This window comes from Atractosteus spatula, chromosome 1 (genome assembly GCF_055471065.1).
Source record: "Atractosteus spatula isolate fAtrSpa1 chromosome 1, fAtrSpa1.hap1, whole genome shotgun sequence".
Classification (NCBI taxonomy): Eukaryota; Metazoa; Chordata; class Actinopteri; order Semionotiformes; family Lepisosteidae; genus Atractosteus; species Atractosteus spatula.
Genome location: NC_142706.1, coordinates 74,962,660 through 74,982,906, shown reverse-complemented (window position 1 = coordinate 74,982,906; position 20,247 = coordinate 74,962,660). Strand labels below are relative to the sequence as shown.

The window sequence follows — 20,247 nt, the reverse complement described above, 5'->3', positions numbered from 1 at the left end:
ATAGATTCATTTTCATTCATTCAAAATAGCAGCATTTTTTTTCTAGAAATATGTAGACTTATCATCACATTTGTTGTTTTTTTCCCCCAAAGGTACAGTACACATTTATTTGTAAAATGTTTAATGAAAAACTGGCATCCAAGTAACAGGACACAAGGTTGTACTGAATATGAAATGTTCAATCACTGATTGAAAATCTCCTGCCTTGTACTCTAATACCAATACCTGCCACTCACACTCCTGACTGAAATACTCTAACAAATACAAACAACGTGCTACTGGTAGTCATTCTAACATTGACTAACGTTACACTTCTCTATAAGCACGTTTCTAAGCTGTTACACGAAGATGAAATTTAAGAAATACATGTGGTAGATAAGTACATAATATCTAACTTGGATTAACTTGAAACAAAATTGCAAATCAAGGTAAACTGACACATCTGCTGGTAGTTTTTTATAAATGATATTAAAATGGAATACCAATTAACATAAAAGAGTTGAAACCACACACATAAGGAAAATGCAGATACCACTGTTTAAAATGCAGAAAAATAATCGTATAAATACACCAAACGAAATAGATATTATGGTAGGGAAATATGATATTAGGTAATCTGTTTCACCTCCTCCCTCGAAAAGCTTAATCTTTATAGCTGTGTATGTACTGTTGCCTGGCAGGCCAAACTACTTAACAAAAACGTTGAAATGCAATAACGCAACTTAATACGCTATCAAAAGCTTCAGTATATACAACTCTATTATTTTCAAATATGTTTGCCTAGAAAATTGTAATGTAGAACAAATTATGATCTTCAAAGCTTTTCGAAATCTTCACTAGTTTTAGAAATAATCTTTAAACTGCACGATACAATTCTCAATAATGTCTAAAAATATATACATTTAGAGGTCCCAATAGGGGGTGTATATTAATGCTTATTTAATGATTCTTTGTCTACTGTTTCCAGAGTTCCAGAGAAAAAGAACAAAAGCAATTTACCTTTTCATAGTACATGTATAACATATTAATGTTTTGGAACAAATAATATTTATTATACTAATTAATCATAAAATGGTATTCTAATGGCTTAATCCACTTTTGCAAGTACTGGATAATGATTTCAAAACAGTTCCAGTGCCTGCTCCCCCAGCCCGCTCTCTCATCCTTACCTCGAGCTCTGCGCTCCTCCTCGTCAGCCTCGCTCACAACGCCCGAGGCCACCGTGGCCGGCGACTCGTTTTTCAGGAGAGCCGCGACTCGGCCCGCCAGGGAATCCACACTGCTGCTGTCTTCGCCTGCCGCAGCCCTTGCCCCTTCCCTGCCATCAGAGGAGTGGCTGTTCTCTGCTGGGACTCCATTCACAGAAGGATTTGATAAAGCGAGCTCAGGTGTCGGGTCCCGATGGCTGTCCCGAGCGTCCACGGCTTTGATGCTTGCCTCTGTGGAGTGCGCTACAGGACCAGGCACTGAAATCACCTTATCCTGAGCGGCCTCACTGCAGCCTTCAGGCTCAGACCTCCTCACATTTTTGGCTGTGAAAACAGAGCATGTACGCCCCTGTGTGAACTCTTTTGAGGCATCGCTTAGAAATGTTGATTCTGCAGTCTTTACACTGGAGACTCTTTCATGCTCTGCAGTAATTACAGATCTGCTGGCAGATGCCCCGGGTGACTGTAGTACCTCTTGCCAGGAACTGCCTTTCAGCCCATCTAATGTGAGCATGGAATCCGAGGAGGACTTCCTCCACAGCAGTGATGAGTGGCTCTCATGATTTTCTTCGGAGGAAGCAAGAGAATCGTGGAAGCTGTCTAAATTCTTTTGCAGAAATGAAGAAAGGTCTTCAGAGCCTCTTAAAGATGTTGAAGGCGAGGAGAAGGAGGACCTTCCTGACACGATGCTCTCTGCCTGGCCCAAAAGTTTTCGGATCTCCTGCAGGGTTTTAGTCCCAACAAAAGAGTCATTCCCCAGATCCAGGCTACATTGCGGTGGTGTATGGGTGACCTTTGGAAAGTAATACGCTTCCTTTTGTTCTGCATCCTGAGCACCAGCTTGCTGTTCTTTCTCTGCAAGAGAGGAGGAGGAGGAGGAGGAGGATAGACTATCGGGAGTGACGGACACTTCACCAGGCTGAAACTGACTAACACGCTTTTGCACACGTGAGGAAATCACATGATCACTGTTGCCATTCAAGTGCTGCCTGGCCTCTGAAGATGAAAAAGGTTCAGCGCTGATGGTCTCTTTGCATTGTGAGGAATCATCCGATGGCTGTTTTCCTTGAAGATCCAAAGAGCGATCCAGTGGATGGAAAGCCGTCTGAAGGCTGCACTGACTGACAGGTTTGTCTGAAGAAGACTCAGCAACGTTCTGCACAGAGGACTCAGCGTGCAATGGTGATTCACGATCTACATCAGAACTCAATGGCACAGACAGGCTAGTAGAGTTCACAGAAAGCAAACTAGACTGTGAAAATTCTCCTTTTGCAGGACTGCCACCTAAAAAAAGACAATAATAGAGATTAAAATGTGAAAATACAGTTAGGTATCTAATCTGCTATGCAGTGCATATGGATTTTTATTTAAAACTTAAAACTAAAATTACATTTGCACATTTCACAACAAAGTTGTTACATACAGTAATAATATGTAAAAAATGTTCAACATTTTAAAATAAAGAAATAATTTCTCAATATATACTTTGTTTCACCTTTACATGAATGAAAGGTTCTTCAACAAGAACCTTTGCTGAATACTAATTCATTAAATTTTGATTAAATACTAAATATTAGACATTATTTAGAAGCCTGGATATTTCATATTACATAACATCATTGTTAGCTGGTTTTGCATAACGATTTCTAGCATAAAGAGATGGAATTTAATTTAATTGTAATGGCCACTGAATGCCACAAGACAGATCATGAAAACCATTTCTGAGCTAGCTGTTCTGAAATCAAGGTTATGTGATTTCAGATACAAAATAGTTCAAAAAGAGTGATTATTAATAATGGGTAGGTAATACATCAAGGTATGATACATATTACAATATTAAATATATATCATGATACCACTTAAGTGTATCAGTCTTCTTCTCATGGACTTGAAAACATTTAGATACATAGTCAGATCCATTGATACATATCCAAGTCAAAATTATATTTACCAATAAATAGTATACTACATGAATATCAGATAACTTCAATTAATCTATTCTTTCATTATGTTTCTGAGAAAGTGAAAAAAGTACTGAGCAAGTATAAAATTCCAAATATCTTCCTAATGTTTTATTAAAATGATCTAAATAACAGAAATATGTTTGATATTAGTAACAGAAGAACTCCAATTCGTCTTTTGATATTTATGTAAATCATGTAACTGATGAGTATGTTAACACTATAATACACACCAAGTATTATATACAGGCATCACTCAATCCCCAAATGTAATTTATTCCATGAAAACTGTTCGTAAGGTGAAAATTCATAAAAAGAAAATTCCCATAAAGTTCAATGTATATCCTTTCTGCTGTATCCAAAATCCAGAAAAAAATCACACAATAATTTACATAAGCATTACAGCAAAAGGTTTTACTTTTTATGTTAAATTACTAACAGACCACTTTCAATATGATAAATGATGGTAATATTGTAAGGTATTTAATCGTTAAGGTATTTAAGATGGTAAACAAAATTTACTAAACAAACAATAATAATGTAACCGTTATCTTTAATAATTTCTTAAACTAAGAATACTTGTTATAGCAAATGCAGGTTCTGATTTAATAAAATATGTATAATAAAAACGTGAACCTTTTTAGCAAAATTTGTAATATGAACACAGTGGCAAATGTAGGATGCTTGGATCTATGCTATACATCTAAAGATGGATACTCAAAAGGAATTTTGTTCATTATAGCAAAAACTTCATTTTATGAAATTTAGTAGATATTTGCCAGCTTTGCTGTAGTGAAAATTTGTCAATCAGTTCTTCATAAATTGAGTGATGCTTGTACTCCATTCAAACAGCGCCCACAATACACTGCATTAAACAATGTATGAAATTGTTTACAAAGGTTCACAACACATCAATATTTATGTTATCTCATCCCTACCCTACAAACCCTACAATTTTTTATTGTGCTTTTTAATTCATCTTATCTTAAAAAAAAGGGGCGGAGCAGTGGCTCTGCGGTTAAGGATCTGCGCCTGTGACTGAAAGGTTGCTGGTTCAAATCCCGCAGCCGCCAGAGGAATCCTACTGCACTGGGCCCCTGAGCAAGACCCTTAACCACAACTGCTCCAGGGGCGCTGTACAATGGCTGACCCTGCGCTCTGACCCCCAGCTTCTCTCCCTGTCAGTGTGTCTCATGGAGAGCAAGCTGGGGTATGCAAAAAGACAAATTTCAAATGCAAGAAATTGTATGTGGCTAATAAAGTGATCTTATCTTATCTTATTTGGAAAGTGCCTTGGCTGTTTACTTCCAGCACACTATCTCCTGGAACATTACCTTCTGAGGGCTGTGTGCTCTTCGTCGGGGTTCCTGTCGAACCCTTTATTGTGCGAAGATCAGTTGGTGAAAATTCTGGCTCTCTTATGGGTCCTCTTGGCACAAACGGAGTAAGTATAGTTGATGGCGATTGGTCAATTCCAAGATTTTGAAGGTACATCTCCAAAAAAAAAGATTCAAAGTTTAATGATTTAACTTTGGTATATTGTCAGGGTATTTGTTTCACACTACAACTGTATAAAAAATATGTAACAAGTCAAGAATAGAGAATATAGCTATAGAAGAGGGAACTGCATGGTTACGCAAATATATTTCTGTGCAACATTTTTTCTCGAAATTCAAGTTTATTGTTGTGTCAGAAAAAATAACGGATGTTTGCCATTACGATTATGCATAACTTAGAAAAAATTTCAATGTCAATTTACACTGTCATGTATCCCTTACTAAATTCCCGAAATCCCAATATTAACTAAGAAAGCATTTGTGCATCTCATTTGTGAAAGCATTCATCATTTAATGAAAATCAAATTAAAATACTGCAAAAGAATATGAATGTTTTCTGATACCAAAAAATTAAGTCTACCTAATCTATAAGAATAATCGACCCTATTTTTGTCAATAGAAACATTATGAAGATGATTTTCCCATTTATTTTTATCTTAACTATATGGTATTTTTAACCATTCTACTTACTGGAATTCTCTCTTCTATGTTTAACTCTTTATTTCTTGCTGGCGTTGAAGGATTGGTGGCCCAGTATGGAGCATAGTTATCTACTTCCAAACTAACAGGCGAGGAGACTGAGACTGCTCCCGTTGAAGCCGACCGTCTTCTTTGACCACGGTAACTGGGAACTGTGTCCTGTGAACTGGCCAGTGTGTTGCTGAGGTCTTGGCTTGCAGATACATCACTGAATCTGCCTAAGCTCACCTGCGAAGGTGCCTGGGAAGAATTCTCCAATTCCAGCAGCTTTCCTTGTTTCACTCTCTGTGTGCAACATCGGTCTTTATCAGTGGAGGTGGACAACCCCTTCTCTGATAAAACAAGTGGCTCAGTGCAAAGTGGAACATTGTAACTTTCTGGCACATTCTTCCTAACCACCATATGGGCAGATCTGTCTGCAGATGAGTCTTGAGCAACTGAGGTGCTGGCTGCTTCTTCTGCTGAAGCACAGTGTTTCTTTTGGCCAAACTCAGAGCGAGACTCTTCCATTTTCTCACATTCAGGAGCTCCAGCTTGCTGAACCTCTTTGGCTACAGTACTGACGGACGTATAAGACAAGGACCTTCCTAAACCTCCTGCACTGCCAGGAGTCTCTTTGGCTGGTGATGAGGTTCCCGAAAAAGAAGCGGCTAGGTTCCTTCTGGGACTACGACTGCTGATGTTTGAGGTGGATGGCAATGGTGTTTTGTCACTTTTTTGCTGGGAAAAAATACGATTTAATGAATCAGCAATGGCATCATAGGCCTTCTTCTTGGGAGAAACCCCAGTGAAACCTTTCAGTGCCAAGTGGTCAAAAAATGTTTTACCCGTTGACTGAGTCACATTCCATGCTCCTACCTTCTCCATATAATTCAGAGCAGGCAAAGAATGAATCTTTCTTGTTTTTTGATGAGGAGCAACATTAGCCACCCCAGTACCAGAAGCAATTCTGGTTGGCTCTTCCACATCTTTTATACTGGAAGGAGCAAGACCTGTGTCAGAGGAGCTGCAATGGGGTGCTTCTGCAGAGGCTTCAAGATTTGACTCAATTGGAGACAGCTTTGCAGAAGCTGGCTGCACACTGGCTCTTGGCATACCAGCAATCACACCTGGGGTTGAATGAGAAATTGGCTGAGCAAGAGATCCCAGGAAAGATCCCTCCACAGCCATATGACTTCCTGAGTTTGACAGCTCTCTCTCTTTCTGTCCTTTCTCACAGCTGAATCCTGATGACAATGATATTTCAGTTTTGCCAATGTCAGTTAGTACTGCTGTAATGATGCTGTCTTTTCCACTGTATGTCCCCAGGGATCCAGTATTTGGGGTGACTGTCTGACTGTTTGGTGGTAAAGGATCTTTCTGCACTTTTCTCGAATCAGACAAAGGTCTGAATATGCTCTCAGAGGATAGCTGCTCACAGGGAGCATCAGATAACTCCTCATATGACTTTGTATGAGAAGAACGAGTAGTGATGTTGGACTTTTCACACCTGTCTGACTCATTTAATTCAGCTTTGTCTTTAGTATTCTCTGCAGGCTTTGTGGATGAAAATGAAGTTTTGCCTGGAGACAAATCTCTTGACACTCTGAAAGATTCTTGCTCTAAGGAGCTTCTAGACAAATCAGGTTTTGGCACCACTGAGTCTTCCCCCGAGCCATCTGGTGCTATGTCTTTGTCTACTGAGTCCTCTTTAAAATGCTCAGAATGTCCTGTGTTTTGCTCCTGACTGACCACAACTTCAATCCGGCTTGAAGAGTTCCCAGACGTGGATGAGGATGTGCCACTGCTTGACAAGCCAACTTCTTTTTCTAGCAATTCAAGTAAAAGAGGAGCAGGAACATCACTGTTTAAGAACGAACCATCGTCTTCCAACGACACATGTACCACTTTGTCCAGCAGGGAAGCAACAGATGAGGCATGCTTGTTTGCAGCAGGATCCTGCTGCTCTTCAGCTTTGGACAGGGATCCCTGAAGTCTTGAATATCGGTCCTCTTCCATTTCCTCCTCTGGGGTCTTCTCAAAATTGCTCACACCTTCATCGGTGGAGGATGGCGACAGAGTGTGTTGGGATAAAGAGCACACGCTGCTGGCATCATCAGCCATAACTGTGGTAACAGCCAATGGATGCTGGGACAGTGAAGGGTGGTCGCCAGGAAAATCTTCAGAAACCTCAGTAATGGCAAGTTGAATAGCATCACTCATCTGGAGTGGTCTTGCGAACCGTTCAGACATGACCGAGATATCTGGAGATCCCCTACAATAACACGGAATTCACATAGTAAAGTTTCTCAACACAGTGAAAAGAGCACAAGAACGGTCACAAACGAGAGAAGACAATGAGGTCTGTTTTGTTAGTTTAGTAGTTAGTAGCAACCTGATTGTTTCTTGAGTACTGGCTTCAACAACAAAGATGGATTATAGCACACTCCCAGAAGAGAATGCGATTACATTTGGTGATTGTGAGCTTGAATTTAGGAATAAATAAGTGACTAAAGTGAAACAAAACATTCTATTGTAACACTTCACCTTCCAATGCATTCTATTTGTCTGTTGCTTTGTTTCAACACTTCATACAGTCACAGATTCATACCTTTATTAAATCAAGGATGTATTAGCAAATTAAATCACGAAATGTCATCCGGTTTGTGACATGCAGAGTATTTCTGCTTTATAAATCCTGTAATCAGTATAAAAATAACATATGTTAATACTATATTTTCTGTTAGAAGTTTTCATAGCAAGTCAAATCTTTTTGTCCAAGTTCTACCTTGGGCACAAACAATCATCAGGCATGGTTTTTACCTGAGGGGGGCAAACTCTAATCCTGTTTGCTGAAAGAAAGTGTCATCTGGCAGGCTTGTGGCTTTCCCAGGGAGCAGAGGAAGAGCGGGTGAAAGACGGCTATCTTGAAAAGCTGTGAGGAGAAGAGAGATTTATCCTAAACACAAAATCTTGGTCAGAATAGATTAGAACTGCAATACATGCAGTAGATTAGATAGTAGTACACTGAGAAATGCTTCAAAAGCCAACTTTTTTTTCTAGTTATTCAATACTTTATCACCAATACATTTTTCACATAATGAAAACCATGTATAAACAACACTACCTACATAATCCTTCGAGTTTGAACAAATCAGTTTATGAGCTACTCTTCTTCGCTTGGATTCATTTTATTTTTTGACTGAAGTGGTGACTTTGTGTTTTACCTAGCTGTGAAGCCTGCGCTCTTTCTTTAGCCTGATGCTGTCTGGCTTCTTCAGCTGTAGAGATCATCCCTTCCTGCGGTGGGGGGGAATCGGGGGCTGTGTGCTCTTCAGCTGGCCAGGAGGGCTGATCCAGTCTGGTCACAGAGGCTGCCGTCAGACGGCTCACATCGCCCTCTGCTGGCAACTGGTACCATGACTCCATACCCTGAAACACGGCAGACAGCACGTGGATTCTCATTGCTCTCCCTTAAAAAAGACGATGATACTTCACAAACATCATTGAGAACAGCAAAAAACACACGCACACAAAACACAGGAGGTAACCGACAAATCACCTGGAACAAATAAAGACATTCTAAAAAAGCTACAAAACTTACTGCAGCATACAATAAAAACTCAATATGCAGGGTTTGTATGGCTATATGCTCATTAGCATGATCTTACTGGTCTGGTCTATACAGCATATTTACCCTGAAACACAAGACAAATGAAAACCAATACATTTAAATAGCTGCAGTAACTTTCATATGTATTGGGACAGCAAAATCGAAACTGGTGCCTTTGTCGTGGATGTCTGTAGCCCACTGAGCTCACCACACTCCTTGTGTAATCACTTCAAATGGTACGTGCCTGTTCTTGGGGTGTTCTTCAAATTCAACAGATTCTTTGAAATGTGAAGCATTAATTATTAAATCATAATTTACAGCATATGATTCTGTAAATTGACCTGGCCAGCCTAGAATTTTTCAAAATCTTATAAGGCTTCTTCTCTGTTCTTGGCGCTGATAAGAGGTTAATATTTTCCGGGTACCCTATTTCTATCTTCTGTGAGTTTGAGGATTTTGGAATCTTCATCACCGGATTCTGGAGATTGCTGGCAACTGCACTGACAGTTAGTTTAGGGTTTTTCCTGAGAGCTCTGATTTTTTGACTTCATGAAAATTAAGACAACCCCCACTTGGCTGATGAGTCATTTATTTGCTCATTTTTTTCTTATTCCGTATATTCACATTTGTTGATTTTGGTTGCCCAGTTTTTGTGCTATAGTTCTGACTGAATTTCTCTTTTCCTGCAGCTTCAAATTTGCCTGCTTTTCCTTAGCAGGAGGTTATTGGGTTTTCATTTTCACATTCAGCAACAGACTCCAAACACTGAAGTCAAACTTAGCCAAGCTGATAGGATGTTCCTTGGAATTTTAAAAATACATATAAATACATACATAAATAAAAATATATGAAAAACATACATTATGTACTAAATATAATTAATACAAGTAATTTTATTGTTACTTATTCGGTGTGAGAATTAAGTATATTTATTAACTACCAATCAGTATTGCATTTCCCTGTACTTTTACCCTGTGTTCTTGGCAGTCAGTTATATCCTTTTTGCCTTTTACTCCGAATTGTAATTGGATAAAGTGGTAAGAAAACGGACGAATGGATACATGAAAACAGACCTCCTATAGACTGCTAAGCAAGGCCAGGGAGAGATCCCCTGAGCTGTGGAAAGCCAGGGTAGGAGAGTACCTGCTTGGCCCTCTGCACGATGGCCTCCCCCAGAGAGACACCGCTGGTGCTGGACAGGTGTGTGCCACTCCCTGGGCTGCTGCTCTGGCTCCTCAGCTCCTCGGCCCGGCTGAGCCGCGAGGCAGGGGAGGCAGGAGGCGTTGTGGTGATGGGCTGAAATGGGACAGCGGCATTTCACAAATTAGTTCCGCACCATGCAGACCGTCTGTCTAAACGGCACCTCTCTGATCTTGAACGCAAGTAGAACAGGGGAGAGGTGATTGTGAGCACTCGGACTACTTCAGACGGCTGCAAACCAGACGAGGCCATTTGGCCCACCAAGCCTGTTGGGTAGCTCGCAGCTAATCGATCCAAAGCTTTCATCCCGTTGTTCCTTGAAAGAAGCAGAGTATCATTTTCGACCCTGTGACTGAGTAGGTTGTTCTACACTACTGGAACCCTTTGCCTTTGGGTAAATACTGTTCTCGGTTTTAAATGCACTTCCACCTAGTTTTCACTTGTGCCCTCAGGTTCCTTTTACTGTTGAAATATCAACAAGAAGTACTCTCTCAAATTCTTTTAGCAATATGATGGCTGAACTTGGGGTTGGGAGGGAGGGGTGCTAACTAAAAATCGTCAGTCCCTTTGTTGTATCGCAGGTGGAAGTTCTTCTCCGATTGACTGATTTGTAAAATGCAAGCAGCTTTTCATATATTAAGCTTTAAGAAGGCTTTTGATTTATTTCATCTTAAATCTGTATGCAGATCAGGATCTCTAAGGTTACAAACTATTCTTGTCTCTCTGGAGCATCCTACAGCAACTGTCAAAACCATATTCTCTTCCTGGAGTAGCAGGTGCTGGACTGTCTGTGAAAATGAGATACAGCAGACAGGGCCAGGGGGGTTATGGCCCTTTCAGAAAACCTCAGATTAAACGGTCTGCTGGAGAAGCAGGTGCTAGTGGAAAATTTGCATGTTCACCAGAGAAGTGACATTAAAACAAAAATAATAAAATGAGTCAATTTGTAAACAGTGCTAGCTTTGAGAAGCACAAACGTGTTGGCAAACTTTATTTTGAAGGAGGCATCTGAATTCGAGAACTTTGTGGAACCAGGGTATAGATGTCCAGCTGAGGTGACCTATGAGGCCTTGTCTCTACAGTGCAGGTAAGAAACATACACATTGTTAATCGTTCCAATGTGTTGAAAGATCTGTAATTAAATTAATTTGAACCAAGTTCAAAGTGATATGAAAGGGGTACATGCACCAACACCTCTAGTAAGTTTATTTGATTGCAATTGCATTTTACTTGTTAAGCAGTCTTTTTCTACATAATTTCTATTTATTTTAGCAATCAATGATCTATAGTAGTATCAAATAGATTGCTATCATCTGCTGGGGAATATGCTAATTATAGAACTGTTAGATACTATATTTTATGCTATGCAATTTCTTGATCTTGCTTTGGTTCATGTATACTCCGAAGATGAAATCAGATCTGTCTATTGCTATGAATGTTAAAGTCTTAAGAAGAACTTATTGCTTACAACTGGATATAAAGAATACTGTTTATGCATTTCTCCGTCTAAATTACCCACTTTGGATGTCACAGCAAATGTTATCATTTGTACCAATCATGACATGCTATTGGCACTGATAATTCTTACTAAATGCTATTCATGAAAAACTAAATCCCCGATACTCTAAATATAAAATACTAAACCCCGATACTCTAATGTAAAAATACATTAAAGATGTGCTTTATTCTTTAGAAGTTTCCTAACTGGTTCAGCTGGTAAAAGTTCCCAGCAAGGTGTGGTTGTACTCTGTGATCAAGGGTTTGAGCCTCAGTTGTCACCAGCTGACAGTGACGGAACTACCCAGTTGGCAGACAAAAACTGAATGAGGTTGAAATCAGACAGTAGGGCTCTTAGCTCTCAGTGACACCTGCAGCCTCCCAGGCGATGGCTCCATACCACGCAGTTGGCAACACCAACAAGGACTGAACCTCGGACACCGGACCGCGCTCCCCGTGACGAACCTCTGACACCGGGCTGCGTTGCCCGTGACGAACCTCTGACACCGGGCTGCGCTGCCCGTGACGAACTTTATGACACCGGGCTGCGTTGCCCGTGACGAACCTCTGATACTGAGCTGCGTTGCCCGTGACGAACCTCTGATACCGGACTGCGTTGACAGTGACGAACCTCTGACACCGGACTGCATTGCCCGGGAGGAACCGGGTTGCGTTGCCCGTGACGAACCTCTGATACCGGGTTACGCTGACAGTGACGAACCTCTGATACCGGACTGCGTTGACAGTGACGAACCTCTGACACCGGACTGCATTGCCCGGGAGGAACCGGGTTGCGTTGCCCGTGACGAACCTCTGATACCGGGTTGCGCTGACAGTGACGAACCTCTGATACCGGACTGCGTTGACAGTGACGAACCTCTGATACCGGGCTGTTTTTGCCCATGCAAACTGTTGGAAGCGTGGGAGTGGGCAGTATCTCCTGACACCTTCTCGCTGTCTTCTGTATTTATATAAACCAAGACCAGCTATAAAAACCCAGCAGTCTGAACATCTTGTAACAAATATTTTTTCAGATTCTCCTGGAGACATGTCAAAGCTCTCTTTCACTGGGCTTTATCTGGAACATTTGTTTTTGAACATTTGAAATTGTTTTCTTTTGTCCTAGCTGGTGCAGCTTCATGCTCAAACCTCCATCATAAGTTTAGTATGACCCTCATGGGCTTTTAAAGATTTGATACAACATTATTCATGTGCCCCCCTGGGAAGAATAAAGTATTTTGAATTGAATAATTACATGCAAATGAAATTAAGTGTACTTCAGTTGCACACACACTGCTCAGTGTGGAAACTCAATTGTAACACTTGATTGTTAAAACGTTCTTAGTAGATAACATTTCACAGCATCTGATTGACAGCATTTCATGTTTTACATTCAAGCGCAGGGGTATCCAATCTAGCTCCTGGAGAGTCGGTGTCTCTGCAGGTTTTCACTCCAACTCAGCTCTAATGCAGCTCATTAGTTCATTACTGGCTTAATCAGAGCTATTTGCCATATCATCCTGGGTGATATTGGGTGAATTCCCAACTGGCAGCCCCACTGAAGCTCAGCAGGCGTGAGTCTGGTCAGTACCTGGATGGGAGACCTCCTGGGAAAAACTAAGGTTGCTGCTGGAAGAGGTGTCAGTGAGGCCAGCAGGGGGCGCTCACCCTGTGGTCTGTTTGTGCTAATGCCCCAGTATAATGACGGGGACACTATACTGTAAAAAGAAAAGGCGCCGTCTTTCGGATGAGACGTAAAACTGAGGTCCTGAATCTCTGTGGTCATTAAAAATCCAAAGCTGTTTCTCAAAAAGAGTAGTGGTGTTACCCCGGTGTCCTGGCCAAATTTCCCATTGGCCCTTACCAATCATGGCCTCCTAATAGCCCTCATCTGTGAACTGGCTTCATCACTCTGCTCTCCTCCCCACTGAGAGCTGGTGTGTGGGGAGCGGACTGGAGCATCATCCAGGTGGGGCTGCACACTGGTGGTGGTGGAGGGGATCCCCATTACCTGTAAAGTGCTTTGAGTGGAGTGTCCAGAAAAGCGCTATATAAGTGTGAGGAATTATTTACCAGACTTTCCCAACCCTTCAGGGGCTGGTGTCTGAAGAGACCTCAAGAAGCAGCTGACACACCGACCAGTTCTCCACGATCAGTGTAAAGATGAAGCATTCAAGTAAGTCGGTTCAAATTCTGTTTAGTCTGTTAACTTCAGAAAACTGCCAATGCCCACCACCCCAGTCCAGGCCGGGCTAGTACAGTCTCCACAAACCCGCACATTATCAAATCTCAAGTGGATTCAAGTGTAGAGCAACGGAAATCCAAGACACACAAACGTCAAATACTGCACTTGGAAGCGTTTAATTACATTTATTGTTCTTTTTTTAAAAGGTTCATGTTAGCTCTTTTTTTGTGTGCAAAACCTGGTCGGCTTTCAAATAAGACCCCCCTGCATTCTTTTGATGGCATCTGGCAGTAAAAGCGCTGTTGGACATGAATTAAAAATACTATACTGAGGTCTGAGCAGATCCTCTACAACTAAGAACACAAAAAGACAAGTTTGTTTTCCTTTTCCCCCCTCACCTGCGTTTGCTTTAATTTCATTGACGTTTTCTTTTTACCTCTAACCAGAGAGGGTATACCTTGTTTCCCACGAGCGTTACGCGTCCCCTACATGAAGGAAAAGAGTCAGATTTCTGGCAAACTGCGATCAATTTAAAATCGCAAAACCACACAACCTCTTTGCATTTAAACAGACCGACACTGGCGGTATTACCGTCTGCAAAAAAAACTACCAAACCTTGTTTCATTCACTGAAAACGTACCCCACTTTACACACCACGGAGATGTATAATTTCAAGATACGTATTACCAACACTTCGACAAACTTCGAATAAATATAAATTTTTAAATATCTGTTGTCCTCCTACCGTGCTGTCACTCCCTCCGGCCTCTTCGTGCAGCTCCATGTTGTTGCTCAGTAACCGACTGCCGCATGCGCGCTGAGCCTTCCGCTGGTTTCCAGGCACGGTTGCTAAGGACGCCCAGCTAAAGCCCGGAAATTGAAGCGGGAGATTCGAAAAAACGAACGCGGCGCTCAACAGCGCCAGTGCGACACCTGCTGGTCAGGAGTGTAAAAGTAGCGGAGTTTCCAATTTCAGACTTTCAGACAGCGGGATCTTTCTTCTTATGAGAAAGTGACTATAAACGTTTAATGGTTCGAGTTACGATTATTATAACCAGAATATAATAAAGTATGGAACTTAAAGACACTCTAAACAAAAAAAAATGCAGCTGCTACAACGGAAGGTTTTCCAATGGATAGCATGTAAAAAATACATTTTAACTTGGAGAAAGTGTTTAATTGTGAAAAAATAAAAATTGTCATTCATGTTTCTTGTTCTTTAAAGAAATATATATTCTTATATTTGATTAATATAATATTTGAATAATAAATAGTGTTTGTATCCTAAAATATACAGGATGTTTATTATTAGTTTTTTCTATTTTCCTTTTCTGAGCATAGATCTAAATTGTTGCATAACTCGGGGAAGGACTTCTGCTGTCATTAGCCTGCCTGTTTCAGACGGCTTTTTCCACTGATCAGTGCTCTGACATTGAGGTACCAAAGCAACTAACCGCTTTCTCCACCTGATTTCGAGAAGCCTAGTTCTGCTCTAATCTCAGAGCACCTATTCAGCGGCCTCTCACCTTCGTCCCTACTTCTGACACAGCCTCCTGAAGACCCAGGCCGCCGATCGCCTGCGTTGTTGCTCTTCAGCTGGATTCACTGTCTTTTTCTCCACTGCCGCTGTCCAGGCAGCTTCTCTCTCTGCTGGGTTCAAGCCCTCTTTCGGACAGCCTGCACCCATCTCTCTCAGTTCTCCAGTCACCAGCTGCTTTCATCCTGCCTGTGGCATTTCTCTCTCTTCAGTACACACAACCGTTCTCTGAGCCTCTCCAGAAAACTCTGACAATGAGCCTTGTGCCTGGGTCCTGGCCCAGTCCTCACAAATGCAGTATAACAAATCTCAGTCCTTGCTTTCACAATGCTATCAACACTCCTGGAGCAGTGGCTCTGTGGTTAAGGATCTGCGCCTGTGGCTGGAAGGTTGCTGGTTCAAATCCTGTGGCTGGCAGAGGAATCCTGCTCTGTTGGGCCCCTGAGCAAGGCCCTTCACCCCAGCTGCTCCACGTGTGCCGTATAATTGGCTGACCCTGCGCTCTGACCCCCAGCTTCTATCTCTCTGTCTGTGTGTCTCATGGAGAGCAAGCTGGGGTATCTGAAAAGACAAATTCCTAATGCAAGAAATTGTATATGGCCACTTAAGTGATCTTATTCTTGTGAACACCATTTCTGATGGTTGAGTCCTGAACAGTCACATTAGCCAAGGCGAGAGTTGCCTGCTGTTACTCGGGGATCTTTATAACTTCTGTAATGATTTTATGGCTTGTTCTTGTAGAGTGTTTCGTAGGATGGCCAATCTACAATGGTGTGACTATGCTCTTGAATTTACTCCATTTGTGGACCACCTGTCTGAGAGGTGATTATTGGAGCATCAAAAATCCTTACAAATGGTGTAGTTACCCTTTCTGGACTAATGAACATTAATAACTATTTCTCTGAGGTCCTGAGTGACTGTGGCATGACTTGTTTCCACACACCTGGTTGGTGAAGACCAAACCAGGATCTTTATACAGGATGTGGCCTTCCAAACGCACCTCCCTAGATCTACTTGATTATTTAAGCACCTAATTCTTGATACTCCCTTAATTGAGCTGATGAAACTTTGTTTCGAGATACGAAACAATTTCTCTACTGCGCTGCACAATCCTGATAGGTGTCAGTCTCATCCATGTACTGCATTTTTCAAAACATAGTCATTGCAGTATGTTTTATATGGTTTCAGTATAATATTATATGGACAGTATGTCTTCCTCCATAAGTGTGCGATGGGAATGACAAGCAGATGCTAATAATGACAGCAAAGACATCTTGCAGTAACAGAGACACTCCTATCTTAGCTTTTAAGAAACAAATGCTGCCTGTTGGGAAAGGGCCAGTTCAGGAAATGTAAGCCAGAAATGTCACATGACAGACAGTAGCGGAGAGTGCTTTTACTTGTCAATGAGACACTGTCATTTTGCCTTGAAGGAGAACAAGACTCAGCCTCATCGGAGACGCATCACATGAGCAATGTCTGATCCATGCTGTTTCCTTAAGGGAAAAATATTTTAAAAAGACACGCTCAACAACATAGAATGGAAACTGAACGTATGGGAATACTGCATAGTTAAACTTACTATTATAGCATTTAAATAAATTGCAGCAGTGAAATCTTTTAAGCTGGAGCACAATTAAGCCAATACTTTCTATTGATCTTGTACAAAACGTACTGTATGCAGTACCCCTCACTATTTCTTTAGAATTTTTCCATGTGACCTATTTCAGGTGAAATGCCACTTGTTTTAATCGATCTCCACACAAAAACAACTTTATTCCTTAATGAAATGAGTCTCCATTAAATCAGTTCTTCCATATAATTTATAACTCTTCTGTTTATGGACATTGATGAACAGCACCAAAGGGCAAAGGACCACAGAGAAGGGCAGAATCATTGGGCATCGGGTGCGATGTAGCTCATTCGACAGGCACACTCCCAACGTACGAAAAGTTCGTGCCTCAAATATTATAACATGTACACATATGCCCTGAAAATGTGTTAAATTCTGCTTTAAACATAGGACATCTGACTCGCGATTTCCACTTAACAATGGAATTTATTAATGCAGTCCCAAACCATCGGTCCTCTACAATGCCACAGTCCGAAATCCTGCGATATAAAAAAAGCGCTCTTAATGACAGAAAGCGAAACCCGAGAGTGCGTTCAACTCCAACAATGACAGCCCCACGCTTTCCGCCAGCAGACCATTTCCTCTTGGGCATGAGCATGCGCAGTACCGTGCTTAGCTGCCGCGGCGGTCCTTGCCCTCTTGCACATGCGCAGTGCGCGGGCCGGAGGCAGCGTTTTGTACCGGACTGGTAACAGGCCGGGAGGAGGTCAGCTGGCTGTTGGGACTGATGATAGCCGGCAAGAGGAATAAGTGCCTTTGGAGAGGTTTTACACAGCCTTGAATTACATTAATACATTAATAAATATATCGCATGCTAGTTGCGGGGATGTCTAAAAAGGGGAAAGAATCGGAAGGTAAGAGTCCGCGGGTTTCTGAAGTTACCCAAACTGTGTGGAGGAAACGGAGTCCGGGGCCGTTTTAGTTACAAAGTTTTATTGTTTGCTTTCTTTGTTGTTGTTTTTTTTTGGCGAACTATTCAAATGGTAGCTGTGTGTAAACCTGATGTAGTCTTGTTTTCCTTGGTGCGTACAGTTTCAGAGTATCTGGGTGAAAGAGAGAACTACCTACGTGTGTTTGGGGATATCTGGCGTCAGGAAGAGGCGGTATTTCTCAATCTTGCTGTTAATTGCCGGGGTATTGACGTCCACATCCTCTTGCTGTCGATACGTGCCGTGTTGTATTTCTAATCGATGATTAAAATCAATCTCCTGTTCAACACGCGTGGCTTGCGCTTGCGAGCGGGGTTTAAACCTCAGGGGACATGGTGTTGTCGTCTGAAAGGAAACGATGGTTTTTGCCAGCCTGTGCCGAATTCTCCGTGGCGTAGCATCACGTTTGGATAACTTAAATTTTTTTTTTGGTGGGCTGTTGTAAAAAAAAAAACAATAATACCCCACGTTAAAATGATTTCCCGTGTTAAAAATTAGACCCTGTCTTGCCCAGTTGTGTCAGGTACGCGCACAGTGCTGATTCTCCTGTGTGAAACTCGTGCTTTATTACAGTTATTAAGGTGAAGACGGATGCAGCTCAGTTTATTTAGTGTAGGTTCAAAGAGGAACAAGACAGCCTTATACATGGTGCAGGATTTGTTGGCATTTCAGGTGAGTTATTAAGAGGGGGAAAAATCGGAGTGAAAAGGGAATTCTGTACTAGTCCAAGACTTAAGAATATATAGGAAGAATAGTTCACGTGTGGAGCTGCGTCAGCATGCGTAGGCTGCAAAGGAACAAGTAATAAGTTTATTCCATGCTGAAAAGAGAAGAAGGAAAACAAAACGTTTCGGCCGTGGTGTCCTCACCCGAAGAAGGCTCCACAGCCGAAACGTTTTGTTTTCCTTCTTCTGTTTTCAGCATGGAATAAACCTATTACTCGTTCCTTTATAGGAAAAAATACTTATCAATATGTAGTACTGTCCCATGTTGAGCTAACTTCAAAGGTTCAAAGTTAATATCAAGAAAAATGTAATATATATATATAAGTGGAATGGTATACAATGGTATATATCATGTAACCAGTCATCTGTTAAGGTAGTCCATCCAGAACGAGAACAAAAAAAAACAAACTTTTAGGTAAATTGTAAAGTTCTATATCAATATACTACTTGTCTTATTAAAGGAAAGTACCTTTTTTGACCTGCTGTTATAGTAGATATGAAATAAATTCAGATGTATTGCAGATATCATGGGATGGTCTGAATTGTTTAAGGAGAACGTTATAATGAGGTGATACTGAAGTTATAAGGGTGTGGCAGTGTGAAATGAGAGTTCGAATTCCATGTGGGAGACACGGCTTCTGTGCTGTTTACCCAGATCACTCCTGTTGTATTGGTAAAATTGTCTGGTGAAATTTTTTTGTTATCTTGGAAGTGTGCTGTAAAACACATTTCCCCAATGAGACAATAAAGCTTGAATTGAACGGTATAGATGGGGTTCAAAATAAGTATCCAGTAGTAGGGAATTTTGACCTGTGTAATTTGCATTGTAGCAACCAACTAAATAACAATGCAGTGCATAGGATTATGTGCAGCTGTGCAGTTGGCAGTATTGGGGAAATTTGCCTTTAAAAAGTAATACATTTGTTACAAGTTACTTGTGTAAGACACTGCTTTTTAAAATCAATAAGAGTTTGGAAGATAAATTTGCAAAGTCATTATGGAAAGTTAAAAGTTGTTATGGTTATCTACTTAGTTTGTATGTAGTTGCCCTGTAAAGCAATGCGGAATGGATTACTTTTTAAAAGTGATTTTCCCCAACACTGGCTAAGAGCTTCTGAGAGCCGAGGAGACCTGGGAGACTGCTTCCTGCCGTCTGCAGCATGGATCATGGAGAGGAACATGTTGCTGCTTCTGGCCTTTTCCTGAGGCCATGAGAAAAGCTTGTCTGAGCAGGTCTTGGATGTTTACACCGGTATTATTGCAATAGTAAGAACTAGAAGTACAAATGTGCTGCTGGTGGAAGGGAAGCCAGGCTGTGACATTCGAATGGTTGTAAATGGACAGATACTTCTCTCTTGAGAGGTGCAATGGCATCGGCTTCCAGATCATGGCAGCAGTGCATCCTGGCCTGTTTTACATGCAGATGGCCTTTATTTCCTTTTGCATCCTCTGCTTTGTGTTTCATTTTCAGTTCTGAAGAAGTGCCAAGACTGACTTGGTCAATGTCTTTGAAGGTTTTGAGTACTTTAATCTGGTCCTCTTTTAGTTTTCTCTATTTAAGACTCTTTTTGCTTGTCAGTGTTGGTTTGAATGTATCCAGGAATGTATATGGTTACTTTTCTCTGAGGCCTTTTAGTGCCAAGCACAAAGAAAGTATTATTATTTAACATGATAACATTGTGCTATTTCACAATAAGAATTGTATTTTAACAAGATGTTGGGATTTTTGGTAATGGCTGTTGAG

At 41.3% G+C, this 20,247-nt stretch overlaps 2 protein-coding genes across 2 annotated transcripts in view; one reads left to right on the top strand and one right to left on the bottom strand.

The window, feature by feature from the left end:
• The window catches only part of alms1 (ALMS1 centrosome and basal body associated protein), a 30,851-nt gene extending 16,365 nt beyond the window's left edge, over window positions 1–14,486 (bottom strand). Inside the window, exons 1-7 of the mRNA XM_088923862.1 lie at window positions 14,425–14,486; window positions 9,941–10,093; window positions 8,412–8,616; window positions 8,008–8,119; window positions 5,197–7,459; window positions 4,504–4,663; window positions 1,170–2,492 (exon numbers count right to left, since the gene is read on the bottom strand). Of these exons, the coding sequence (XP_088779988.1) occupies window positions 1,170–2,492; window positions 4,504–4,663; window positions 5,197–7,459; window positions 8,008–8,119; window positions 8,412–8,616; window positions 9,941–10,093; window positions 14,425–14,463 (4,255 nt within the window). The 5' untranslated portion in view covers window positions 14,464–14,486. The remainder of the gene's footprint in view (window positions 1–1,169; window positions 2,493–4,503; window positions 4,664–5,196; window positions 7,460–8,007; window positions 8,120–8,411; window positions 8,617–9,940; window positions 10,094–14,424) is intronic.
• A 3,002-nt stretch (window positions 14,487–17,488) lies between these two features.
• LOC148842013 (uncharacterized) overlaps window positions 17,489–20,247 on the top strand; it is a 30,082-nt gene continuing 27,323 nt past the window's right edge. Inside the window, exon 1 of the mRNA XM_088919405.1 lies at window positions 17,489–17,703. Within this exon, the coding sequence (XP_088775531.1) occupies window positions 17,661–17,703 (43 nt within the window). The 5' untranslated portion in view covers window positions 17,489–17,660. The remainder of the gene's footprint in view (window positions 17,704–20,247) is intronic.